A 13,374-nucleotide genomic window follows, 5' to 3' on the forward strand; every position below is an offset into this window, starting at 1 on the left:
TTAAATATTGTCTACATGAAAAAAATCTGATGATTGTTGTTAAATTTACTGTATTTGTTTCTGTTTCCACTGAATATATTTGATTATTGTGCATTTAGTATTTTAGATGATGGCACAGTTTTGTCTCCGGTGTAGTTGGACGTATTTCAACACAAACTGTCTGATGATTCTGTCTGTGCTGATTTACATGAGAGGTTTTTCAAAGGGAAGTGAAACAATGTGTGAGTCAGTGACTGTTGGAGCAGAAAAACCATCTGACAGAAACTGTTTAAAGAGGAAAATCAGCTCTCATACAGGACAAGGTCTTAACTGTTTGATTGACAGCTGTGTGGTCTCTGTCCTCTAAGCTGATTGGTGTCTCCTACTGTAGGTGATGCCCATCCCACCCTGACTGTGCTGCCCCCCTCCAGTGAGGAACTAGAGAAGGGCAAGGCCACGCTCATGTGTCTGGCCAACAAGGGCTTCCCCTCAGACTGGAGTCTGTCCTGGAAGGTGGACAGCAGCAGCAGCATCAGCTGGGAGGAGAGCAGGAGCCCTGTGGTGCTGGAGAAGGACGGACGCTACAGCTGGAGCAGCACCCTGAGGCTCCCTGCAGACCAGTGGGGGAAGGTGGACTCTGTGACCTGTGAGGCCACCCAGGGCTCCCAGACTTCACTCAAGCAGACACTGAGGAGAGACCAGTGTCCCCAGTCCTGACCTGAATCACTGGGACTCTGCAGCTGCTTTCTCTCTGTCTCTATTTGTTTCTTGTGTTAATGTTGATGAGTGTGTGATTCCAAAAGAATAAAGATTTTATCACATCTGCAATATTCATGAGATCATCATTAATGCATCACATGTTACACATTCTTAACTTTGCTCTACAATCATTTTCAAAGAGGGATTTAAAATCATTTAGTCCCTGTTAAAGTATAATTTTCACCAAATTGTTAAACAACATTGTGACATAATTTATCTTCATGGATTAATGAGCCACAGTTACAAAAATCTCCATCAACTTTCAAGTCTGATTCTCATATATGTTATCACGTAAATTGGTTTATTCTAATTCTAGAAAGAAAACACTATCAAATTAACCAACAATGATACAAAAAGATTTTCTGTGATTAGTAAGAAAAAGCAGAAGATCATCAGCATCAAGTAAAAGAATTTGTCAAGATCTGAGATTTTCTTCCAACATAATTAAAAGGTGAACATTCACACGAACCAAAGACTCAGTGACACATCAGTAAAGACCAGTTTAACAACTCATGCTCATGTTTGTATTTTAAAGGAGACCAGGCTGTTATGTGTTTCTGTGGGAAATGTTCACAGTAGATTTGTGAAATCTACTCCATCAAGGATTTTCTCAAGTGAACTTATGAAAGTATTAAACTACATAGTGTTATGTACAGTGACATGTTACATCTGTCAGCTCTGTCAGTATAAAATGAAAGTATCTATGTTTTCCTGTGGCTTCTTCAACCAGGTGCTGGTCTCAGAGTTCTCTGATCTAGTCTTGTACTTGTCCCAAAAGGCTGTTTATGTAAGAATAACAGTTTGTTCTTTTCCAAATGATCTCATAATCACCTTTGTACAACTTTGTACGATTTGAGTAGTTGAAGTTAAATATATTCAAGCTATAATTTTTTATCTATAATTCTGCTAAGTTTACTCTATTTAAATAGTCTGTGTATGGAATCCATCCCTCATCTTCCAATGATGTATAAACAGGCTGTGTTAGCAGGAGATTTAGTGAGGCTTTCATAATGTCCTTCTCCACAACAACAATTTCCAGCTCCTCTGGCAGGATTCTGATGTATTTCCAGGATGGATGAGACATATTATCTCTGCAATGTGGCTTCACCAAGGGATAATCTGGACGTGCCTGAAAGACCTCTAATGTGAGGTGACCACCAGACATTCTTCGCTTTAGCCGCTTGTATTTGTGATCTTATTCTTTTGGTCATTATCCAGAGCTCATGACAACAGTTGAGAGTCTGATCGTTGATTGACTGTTCACTTGAGATTCTGGCCTTTATCTCAGACTTCACCAAAACATTCTGGTACAATTTCTGCACCAATCTGTTTGTCAGTCTCACTAAATATTTTATCAACACTCATGAACAAAAACGCAAGATACCTAAACTTCTTCACTTGGGGTTGTGACTTATTCCCAACATGAAGGGCACAATCCATAATTCTCTTTTGTCTGATCATTTTTAACATTTGAATTCACAAAAATGGAAACACAAGATATAAAACTAAACGATTATCCACTACAGTAAATTTTTATCAGAAAATGTTGTTTCCGACTTTAAGAAAATTAATACATTTGAAACCAAAGATTTGACAAAATTCCCCCATAATTCTCTTTGGTCTGATCATTTTAAACAACATTTGAAATTACAAAAATGGAAACACAAGACAAAAAACTAAAGAATGATCCACTACAGAAGGTTTTTATCGGAAAATGTTACCAAATTTAAGAAAATTCATGCATTATCATTTAGTTCACTGCCATGTGTCAATACAGTGGGAAGCAGCCACCTTAACTTTAGTCCCATACGAGCTGAAAATCCTGCTAACAATGCTGCAGCCTCACTGCGTATGATACTCGACCCTGTTGACCCTCTAAGCTGAAAAGGAAGTGGCCATTACTAAAAAAACTTCTGCTTAGCCTGGAATTCTAGTTGAATAATATATAAAAAGCCCTTTGTACTGACAGAACAAGAAATTGAGAAAAAATCAGTATAATAAATATATAGTGTCAACATGCATATGCTTTGAACCTTAATACATTCCAGTACAGATGTTCGATATCCCAGACACTGAGAGATCATGTCAAGTCCACCACATCTTGACTCTAAACACAAGAAGAGAATAAAGAAAAAGTTTAATTTCAGACAACTCATTTAATCTAGCAGGGTGTCATCACTGTTATCACTTGTTTCAATGTGTGTCCAACAGTCCGTGTGATCATTTCCATAGAGCCACTTTGCATCAGCAGCACCATGCTCCAGTGCTCTGGGAGAGTTTATAGTCCTGAGAGTTGAACACTGGATGACTGACAGCTGTCCTTCATGACAACAGAAGACACAGAAATCCTCCTCATCAAAAACATGACTCTGATCTCCGTCCTCATCTGGACTCTCCTCTGCTGCTGCTTCACAGGTAAAGTCCAGAGAATCCAACTCCTCTCCTCTATCAACATCTGTCCCTCTTAAATGAAGCCCACAAAACCATGATGCTGCTTTCTGTTTTTGTCTCTGTGTCCTCAGAGTCCAGAGGTCAGGTCACAGTGACTCAGCCTGGAGCAGTGAGCTCTGCTCTGGGAGGAACCGTCAACATCAGATGTAAAACCAGTCAGGATGTTTATTTCAGCAGCTATCACCGTTTAGCCTGGTACCAACAGAAAGATGGAGAACGTCCTAAGCTCCTTATTTATTATGCCACCACTCGAGCATCAGGGATTTCAGATCGTTTTTCAGGCAGTGGATCAAACTCTGACTTCACTCTGACCATCAGTGGAGTCCAGACTGAAGATGCAGCAGTTTACTACTGTCAGAGTTTTCATGTTATCAACAGTCAGTATGTGTTCACACAGTGAAAAAGCATCGTACAAAAACCTCCCTCAGTCAGACTGAACAGAAACTGAACTGATGCTGCAGCTGGAAGCTACTGCAGAGACTGATAGAGTTCACTGAGGACACACACACACACACACACACACACGCACACACACACACACACACACACACATTTTAATAGTGTATTTAACATTTCAGTTGGCAGCAGTGAGCTCATACAAGTCCATAAAACTTTTCTTCACTAATAATGGTGGGGGAATGGAAATGTTTCATCATTATTAGCTGTGAATTTGTGAGAAAGTCCTCTCGCAGAACAAAAGCCTCAAACTGTTAAATGTGAACTATTAAATGTCAGGTCTTTCTATTAGTAAATGATAATGAAGAATTCCGCTTAGCCTGGAAATACAGTTTAATAAAAGCCATTTGTAATGTCAGAATCGCATCAACTATGAATGGAGGAAAATAAAAACAACCACTGGTTTCGTTGTAGTACTGTAGCCAGTAGGACCGGGTTTGGAAAATCGATTCAGTCATGTATTGTATAATAACAACTTACCAATACGCAGATCGATTCAAACGTTGCTGTATCGTCCATCAGCTGCACAAAAAAACATCAATTTCAGTAGTTTTGCATATTACAGGATGTTGCTCATTGTGGCCACAACATGGCAGCTTGTGTTAAATTGAATCTTGCAACCACAGCGCACTGAAAGAGAAAACATGGCGCAAACATTTACCCTCCACTGCCAAAATTTAAAGCAAGTGTATGGGAGCATTTTGGATTTTTTCAAAAGCCAGATAGTCTAGAGTTAGACAATGGCCTAGGATGCAAAACCAAAGAGAAATACTGCAGCAACACTACGAACCTGCACCCTCACCTTACAGGACACCACCCAAAGCTCCAGTTAGCAACAGGTAGCCAGCAAGCGACCTCACAGTCAGCACTGACAGAGGCTTTGCACTGCAGTTATCCCCAACATTCACAATGGACTCAGAAGATTAATCCAGACTTGCAGCGACCCTGCATGGGGGCATACAGCAGAGATTCTTCAGAAGCTAACAGATGAATGGGGACTTGCTGATAAGGATCCTGCTTTGGTGACAGACTTGCTATTTTGGTGAAATGCTTTGACAAACACTTTCTGTACATGGCCTCTCCATTAGAACCTGAGTTTAAGACACTGTCCTTCATAGATGAGGAAGGGAGACAGGAGACCTTTAACTGGGATGGCAGAAGAAACAATAAGTGTTGAGGGGAGTTTTGTTTTTTTGATGCTATGTGTCATCTACTTTTATCTGAAGTTGTTTCAGTGTAAGAATGTATCTGACATGGCTTAATAGCAAACTAAAAGAATATTTAACATGAATAGATTCTTGCTTTATAATAAATAAATGCTACAAACTACACACTAGTCCATGATATGTCATTTTTGGCATGTTAATTAATGGTAATGCTGAGTGGACGTGCACTCCATGTGCACCCCTAAAAATCAGTCTGCTTGCATCTTTTTCTAAAAAAATGAATACTATCAGGACAAACTTAGCAACACCACGTCATTCAAATCACTCCACCTCCCCTATCCACCGCTCTTACTGCCAACAACTTCGTCGCCTTCTTTACGAGTAAGGTGGCAGCCGTCAGCTTCCATTTCTCTTCTCCAGATAGAGGCTTCCTGCTAACTTCATCCAACAGTGCATAACTCTGCTTCCACTCTGATCATTCTCTCTAACCATCCTACCACTTTTTCTCTGGATGCCATCACTGCCACTCCTTCAAGCAGTTGCACCCACACTAATCCCAACCATTACACAAATAATTAATACAACTATGACAACGGGCACTTTCCCTGCTGCGTTTAAACAGCCCCAGATTACTCCACTGCCTTTTGAGAATTACAGACTTGTCTCTCTTCTTCCATTCTGGCCAACACCCTTGAACGAGCAGTCTTTGATCAACTGTCAGATTTTCTTTTTCAGAACAACGTGCTTGATGTCAACCAGTCTGACTTCAAAAGGGGTCATTCCACAGGAACGAGATTCCTGATAGTTGTGGATTCTCTGCAGGCTCCTGTCTTAATCTAACTTGATCTATCTGACACGGTAAACCACCAGACCCTCCTGTCCATACTCTGACATGTGGAATTCTCTGGAAGAGCTCTGGCGTGTCTTTGGTCTTACTTATTAGGAAGTACATTCGAGGTAATCTTGCAGGGGGACTTTTCTAACTCTATCAGCCTGTTTGCTGGTGTGTCAGGGTCTTATTTCATCTATATTCCTATGTTCTATCATCCCCCCAAATGACTTTTCCTCTAACTGATGACACACATTAATTCAATGTCTCATCACGCGTTTCTTCCTTCCTGTCTGAGATGTCTGCTTGGATAACAAAAAGACATCTTAAGCTATACCTGTCCAAAACAGACATTTCTCAATATGCAACCCAACTCATTGTGGAGGTCCTGGTCACATCTTATCTTGATTACAGCAATGCCCTGTTCACGGGGCTACCAACATGCCCAATCAAACCCCTCCAGATCATCCAAAATGCAGCCATCTCCTTTTAATCAGCCAAAAAGGACACATCACACCAATCCTCAAATCTATGGACTTGCTTCCTGTAGCTGCCCAAATCAGGTTCAACGCTCAGAGTCTTGCATACGGAGGGGTCAACTCCACAGCCCCTGTCTACTTGAACTCCTTCATTCAGGTCTACAATCCCTCCTACCAAGCGCTTTGCCAACAAATGGCAAAGGTGGTCCCCAGACCACACAAAAGGCCCCAAGCGAAACTCTTCAGCTCAGCTGTCCGCCAAGCTACCAAACACCTTTCAACTTAAACTGAGAAATTATTGTTTATTGTATTGTTATGGATTAGGACTGTGAGAATTGTGAGTACGTGGTAAAATCAGCTCAGACTTTTCCAGCTCTGCCATTTCACCATTGAGAGTTTGTAAAGCTAATCTAGGTGAGACTTAGACATTTATGTTATCAAAAGCATCACATTCAGTACTGTTTATAATACATAGTTTTTATTTTGTGGAGTTTTTCTTGTGTCCTTCAAGTTCAGTCAAGAATTTGAATTAGTGTTTGTTAGGCAAACACATGTGATTTTACTCCGTATTAAAATTAGCTAACTTCATCAGCTAACTCTGGTAGCTGGAGAATCTTTACTTTATTTCCACATCTTTTTCTCTATGTGCATCTTAAAAGAATACTATGTTGTACTGCAAATCCGTCCTCTGTCACATGATAAAGCTAAAATAGCTGCAATTCAAGCTTGGGGTCATAGGTCATAACTGAGCATTTCATCATTTACATTCTTAAGTTTACTCAACTTTATTTATATAAAGTTGAGACAATACAATATTTTATGTTAGATAGATAAGAACATGTAATTTCATTGTTGTATGAATGGACGACGAGGAGCTGGGATGAAAAAACAAATGGGATTTCTGACAAGCAGTGATAAACATTAGTTGATGTTGAACCAACAATTGCATGCACTTCATAATATTGTTATTTTAGTAAAGACAGGGAAACGTTTTGATATTCATCGCACTATAGAAATATGAATATATTTTCGAGCTTACCATTTATTTCTGTCACATAGGAGACCTGAATATATATTTTTTACTACAGTTTGGTTAAAGGTAAATCATTTGCTGCACATTTGAAAATGGAGAGAGGATCCAGAATGCATGTATTCACTTCCGATCTGATTAAAGACTGACTAATGGGAATATTTTTTTATGTCATCATCATAAAAGCAAGTTTTATAACTTTGATCAAAATGATTCATAAGATGCTGATGGATTTTCTTCCTCACAAAGTTAGTCAGCTTCCTCATTCCTGTCAAATTACTATTGGTTGTGTTGGTGTATGTTCATGTCAATTACAACAAAAACAGTAAGTGATCTTTATCAATATAGTATTTGAACCATCATCATCTGTGTTTGTAACATACATAGTAAAATTATGTACATTTATTTCCCTTTAATCGCGACCACTCTATGTGCACAGTGTGTGTGTGTTTGTGTGTGTGTGTGTCCTCAGTGAACTGTATCAGTCTCTGCAGTAGCTTCCAGCTGCAGCATCAGTACAGTTTCTGTTCCGACTGACAGAGGGAGGTTTTTGTACGATGCTTTTTCACTGTGTGAACACCTCTTGAATTTTAATAGTATGAAAACTCAGACAGTAGTAAACTGCTGCATCTTCAGTCTGGACTCCACTGATGGTCAGAGTGAAGTCAGAGTTTGATCCACTGCCTGAAAAACGACCTGGAATCCCTGATGCTCGAGTGGTGGCAGTATAAATAAGGAGCTTAGGACGTTCTCCATCTTTCTGTTGGTACCAGGTTAAACAGTACCCATTAAACACATTCCGACTGATTTTACATCTGATGCTGACGGTTCCTCCCAGAGCAGAGGTCACTGCTCCAGGCTGAGTCACTGTGACCTGACCTCTGGATTCTGAGGACACAGAGACAAAAACAGAAAGCAGCATCATGGTTTTGTGGGCTTCATTTCAGAGGGACGGATGTTGATAGAGGAGAGGAGTTGGATTCTCTGGACTTTACCTGTGAAGCAGCAGCAGAGGAGAGTCCAGATGAGGACGGAGATCAGAGTCATGTTTTTGATGAGGAGGATTTCTGTGTCTTCTGTTGTCATGAAGGACAGCTGTCAGTCATCCAGTGTTCAACTCTCAGGACTATAAACTCTCCCAGAGCACTGGAGCATGGTGCTGCTGATGCAAAGTGGCTCTATGGAAATGATCACACTGACTCCAACAGGGACTTTTACATCTGTCACTTCTTCAATTTCCTTTTGGTCAATGCTGATAGTTAGTATATCCACAAGTGAAGCAGACGTTGTAGAGGTTTTTGAGCAACTTCACGTTAAATTGTTGTTCTGTCCCCGGGAGACACTGAGAATCTGCCTAGTTACCACAATTTCTGTTGTAACATAAATGATTGTATCATCTGCAAACATGCAGCACACAGTGTGTTTACAGCTTTTAGGTAGATCATAAATACTGTGTAAGCAGAAGATCAAAAGGTCAAATGCTGGATGTTGTGGTGCATTTAATTTACATTTGAAATCTTTATTTTAAATGATTAATTTAATAGAATTTGTAATTAATCATTAATTGTATTAATCAGCAAACCAAATATAAGTCAACCAGTTATTTATCTTTTATAGTAGCAGCCCTAAAGTATTGTAAAACATTGTAAACCTGTTATTTTACATAACAGGTAAATTATGTTTGTCACTTCAGAGCAAAAAAACATTTTGTTCGACACATTTCCTTTAATGTTGTAAACATAGAAATGAACTACTAGAATGAACTACTTATCTTTACTAAAACCTGTCTGTTTCGATGGTTACTAAGGTCACATTTTACAACAAACATGTTTGTGTTTTCGTACAACTGCTACTTTTACATGATATTGATGAGAACTTATGTATAATGTTGAGTTGAGTTAATAAAGTAAAAGAGTTCAATACTTCAGGCAAAACGTTCTAAATCTAAACTAAACTGAATCTAAAATGATAAGTGTAGCTTTATATCATAGTTATACTGATTTACTTTTTCTGTTTCTTGGTTAATTTACACTGAATGACTTAATATGTTGTGTGTGTGTGTGTGTGTGTGTGTGTGTGTGTGTGTGTCCTCAGTGAACTGTATCAGTCTCTGCAGTAGCTTCCAGCTGCAGCATCAGTTCAGTTTCTGTTCAGTCTGACTGAGGGAGGTTTTTGTACGATGCTTTTTCACTGTGTGAACAACCACTGACTGTTGATGCTGTGGAGACTCTGACAGTAGTAAACTGCTGCATCTTCAGTCTGGACTCCACTGATGGTCAGAGTGAAGTCAGAGTTTGATCCACTGCCTGAAAAACGATCTGGAATCCCTGATGCTCGAGTGGTGGCATGGTAAATAAGGAGTTTAGGACGTTCTCCATCTTTCTTTTGGTACCAGGCTAAAAGCTGATAGTTGCTCCAAACATAAACATCCTGACTGGTTTTACAGTTGATGGTTGTGGTTCCTCCCAGAGCAGAGGTCACTGCTCCAGGCTGAGTCACTGTGACCTGACCTTTGGACTCTGAGGACACAGAGACAAAAACAGAAAGCAGCATCATGGTTTTGTGGGCTTCATTTCAGAGGGACGGATGTTGATAGAGGAGAGGAGTTGGATTCTCTGGACTTTACCTGTGAAGCAGCAGCAGAGGAGAGTCCAGATGAGGACGGAGATCAGAGTCATGTTTTTGATGAGGAGGATTTCTGTGTCTTCTGTTGTCATGAAGGACAGCTGTCAGTCATCCAGTGTTCAACTCTCAGGACTATAAACTCTCCCAGAGCACTGGAGCATGGTGCTGCTGATGCAAAGTGGCTCTATGGAAATGATCACACTGACTCCAACAGGGACTTGGATCATTCTGATGATGTTTCCTAATGGAATGATTCAGATTTTTGGAAAATGTATTAAGAACTTTTGAAAATGTGATTCTGATGTTTTTACATTCCAAAAATGTTTTTTGTCAGTATGTTTGTTTTTTGTAGAAGTATTTCCAAATAAATCAACAAAATATTTTTAATGGAAAAAACAATATTGTAGTATTTGTGAAGGCATCGTATTTATTTTTACTTTTCATATCAGATTTAATATTAGCTGCCAGTGAATACTAGTTTTTGTTGTTTGTTCCAAAGTCAGAGAGCCGTGTCTCTGTACAGTCAGAGGTTTTTGTACAACGACTCAGTCAGTTTGTATCACTGTGGAACACGTTCGGTGGAGGAACCAGACTGGAAGTTGGAAGTAAGTTTCTGCATAAATACTAAATATGATGTGGAAAAGTAACAGTTTAAATTCAGATTTGAACCTTTGCTGCAATAAATGTTCAAGCTTTAGTTTTTCTCCTTTAATCAAGGAAACAACCTGTTTATTGAAATTTCAGCCTGACACATTTCTGTCATACTGACATTTAAACAGGTTGAAGTGTGGACGAGATAAAAGTTTAATTCAACTTTTTCTAACAGTTAGTTTGTGTTTTGTGCCACAGTGACTGTTGTTAAAATACATAAAATTAACTTTCTTCAACTAAAAATGAAAAGTGAAGACAAAGGTAGTTATGTGAAAATGCAGAAATTCACTGATTAATTTATTGTCAGAAAGTTTGAAATCATTTGAACCTGTTGTTAAGTGTCTGTTTAAATATTGTCCACATGAAGAAAATCTGATGACTGTAATAATTTCCTGTATTTGTTTCTGTTTCCACTGAATATATTTGATTATTGTGGATTTAGAATTTTAGATGATGGCACAGTTTTGTCTCCGGTGTAGTTGGACATATTTCAACACAAACTGTCTGATGATTCTGTCTGTGCTGATTTACATGAGAGGTTTTTCAAAGGGAAGTGAAACAATGTGTGAGTCAGTGACTGTTGGAGCAGAAAAACCATCTGACAGAAACTGTTTAAAGAGGAAAATCAGCTCTCATACAGGACAAGGTCTCAACTGTTTGATTGACAGCTGTGTGGTCTCTGTCCTCTAAGCTGATTGGTGTCTCCTACTGTAGGTGATGCCCATCCCACCCTGACTGTGCTGCCCCCCTCCAGTGAGGAACTAGAGAAGGGCAAGGCCACGCTCATGTGTCTGGCCAACAAGGGCTTCCCCTCAGACTGGAGTCTGTCCTGGAAGGTGGACAGCAGCAGCAGCATCAGCTGGGAGGAGAGCAGGAGCCCTGTGGTGCTGGAGAAGGACGGACGCTACAGCTGGAGCAGCACCCTGAGGCTCCCTGCAGACCAGTGGGGGAAGGTGGACTCTGTGACCTGTGAGGCCACCCAGGGCTCCCAGACTTCACTCAAGCAGACACTGAGGAGAGACCAGTGTCCCCAGTCCTGACCTGAATCACTGAGACTCTGCAGCTGCTTTCTCTCTGTCTCTATTTGTTTCTTGTGTTAATGTTGATGAGTGTGTGATTCCAAAAGAATAAAGATTTTATCACATCTGCAATATTCATGAGATCATCATTAATGCATCACATGTTACACATTCTTAACTTTGCTCTACAATCATTTTCAAAGAGCGGTTTAAAATCATTTAGTCCCTGTTAAAGTGTCATTTTCACCAAATTGTTAAACAACACTGTGACATCATTTATCTTCATGGATTAATGAGCCACAGTTACAAAAATCTCCATCAACTTTCAAGTCTGATTCTCATAGATGTTCACAGGTAAATTGGTTTATTCTAATTCTAAAAAGAAAATACAATCAAATTAACCAACAAAGTTAAGTTAGATATAAGTTAAGTTTTTGTGTGAGCTTTCTTTAAACTTATAATATACCATGTTTGATCATAAAATGTGAAACATGACAGCATGTTATAATACATCAAATGTATTCAAGCCACTGTTTAAGTTTCTAATCACACTGAGCCAAAATAAAAAAACAGTCAATATATCTATTGAGTTTCCACTGCAATTCAAAGTGCTTTTTACTGACGAAAATCCCACTTTTCAAGTAATGAAAGTACAAAAACTCAAGTACATTTATATATAGATTTTATTATATCTACTTTGACTTTTACTCCACTACATCTAAGAGAAAATATCTGTGCTTTTTACTCAACTACATCCATTTAAACATTATCTGTAACCACATATCCTCTTTAGGATGGCTTGTTGGAGACTATCCCTGCTGTCATTGGGCGAGAGGTGGCGTCCACCCTGGACACGTCTCCAGTCTACCTCAGGGCCCACACAGAGAGACATACACAGACAGACAACCATTCATACTCACACTCACATTTGCACTTCACTGTTAAAAAATAAATGCAGTGTAAAGGAAGTATTGTCTCATGGGTGAGACTTTTTGGGTCCAATACTTTGTGGCATATCAAAATCTAAATATTTTAATACCAACTTCCCTCTAAAGTCTCATGTAAGTTTATTTACAACTTTTCTGCCCAATAGTTAACATTTAACAGAACAAGTTAAAAATGTTAAATTATTGAGCACAATTGGGACACAGGCACAAAGTGTTGACTTTGTGAAGCAGTTAAATGATCTGTAATAAGATGATTTTCAGTCTTTTCAAAATGTTTTCTTTCCCAGTTCCTTTTTCCAGTTTTGTTAGCATATTATGTATCTATTGGAAAAATTTGCTGCCCTACAGTAAAAACAAAATGACCCATGATGTGTATGTGTGTGTGTGTGTGTGTGTGTGTGTGTGTGTGTGTGTGTGTGTCCTCAGTGAACTGTATCAGTCTCTGCAGTAGCTTCCAGCTGCATCATCAGTTCAGTTTCTGTTCAGTCCGACTGAGGGAGGTTTTTGTACGATGCTTTTTCACTGTGTGAACAATAGCTGACTGTTGATGTAATGTTCACTCTGACAGTAGTAAACTGCTGCATCTTCAGTCTGGACTCCACTGATGGTCAGAGTGAAGTCAGAGTTTGATCCACTGCCTGAAAAACGATCTGGAATCCCTGATGCTCGAGTGGTAGCAAGATAAATAAGTATCTTAGGACGTTCTCCATCTTTCTGTTGGTACCAGGCTAAATTTACATTATTCACATTCTGACTGGTTTTACAGTTGATGGTTGTGGTTCCTCCCAGAGCAGAGCACACTGCTCCAGGCTGAGTCACTGTGACCTGACCTCTGGACTCTGAGGACACAGAGACAAAAACAGAAAGCAGCATCATGGTTTTGTGGGCTTCATTTCAGAGGGACGGATGTTGATAGAGGAGAGGAGTTGGATTCTCTGGACTTTACCTGTGAAGCAGCAGCAGAGGAGAGTCCAGATGAGGAC

At 39.5% G+C, this 13,374-nt stretch overlaps 3 protein-coding genes across 15 annotated transcripts in view; 2 read left to right on the plus strand and 1 right to left on the minus strand.

Annotated features, from left to right (window-relative positions):
• LOC137138325 (immunoglobulin kappa light chain-like) overlaps positions 1-807 on the plus strand; it is a 40,079-nt gene extending 39,272 nt beyond the window's left edge. For all 6 annotated transcript variants that reach the window (XM_067525457.1, XM_067525523.1, XM_067525541.1 and 3 more), the window contains exon 4: positions 371-807. In XM_067525457.1, the coding sequence (XP_067381558.1) occupies positions 371-696 (326 nt within the window). In that variant the 3' untranslated portion in view covers positions 697-807. The remainder of the gene's footprint in view (positions 1-370) is intronic.
• LOC137137896 (immunoglobulin kappa light chain-like) overlaps positions 1-13,374 on the minus strand; it is a 60,032-nt gene that overhangs the window by 19,714 nt on the left and 26,944 nt on the right. Inside the window, exons 1-2 of one of the 7 annotated variants that reach the window (XM_067524729.1) lie at positions 9,776-9,952; positions 9,348-9,668 (exon numbers count right to left, since the gene is read on the minus strand). The exons of 5 other annotated variants lie outside the window; for them this stretch is intronic. In XM_067524729.1, coding sequence (XP_067380830.1) covers positions 9,348-9,668; positions 9,776-9,866 — 412 coding nt within the window. In that variant the 5' untranslated portion in view covers positions 9,867-9,952. Of the gene's footprint in view, positions 1-7,725; positions 8,038-8,144; positions 8,293-9,347; positions 9,669-9,775; positions 9,953-13,374 lie in introns of those variants that run through there. One more of the 7 variants, XM_067525266.1, reaches the window with a different exon arrangement.
• The window catches only part of LOC137138914 (immunoglobulin kappa light chain-like), a 50,959-nt gene continuing 40,605 nt past the window's right edge, over positions 3,021-13,374 (plus strand). For both annotated transcript variants that reach the window (XM_067525573.1, XM_067525654.1), the window contains exons 1-2: positions 3,021-3,153; positions 3,261-3,576. In XM_067525573.1, coding sequence (XP_067381674.1) covers positions 3,063-3,153; positions 3,261-3,576 — 407 coding nt within the window. In that variant the 5' untranslated portion in view covers positions 3,021-3,062. The remainder of the gene's footprint in view (positions 3,154-3,260; positions 3,577-13,374) is intronic.

The sequence above is a fragment of the Channa argus genome, chromosome 1, assembly GCF_033026475.1.
Source record: "Channa argus isolate prfri chromosome 1, Channa argus male v1.0, whole genome shotgun sequence".
Lineage (NCBI taxonomy): Eukaryota > Metazoa > Chordata > Actinopteri > Anabantiformes > Channidae > Channa > Channa argus.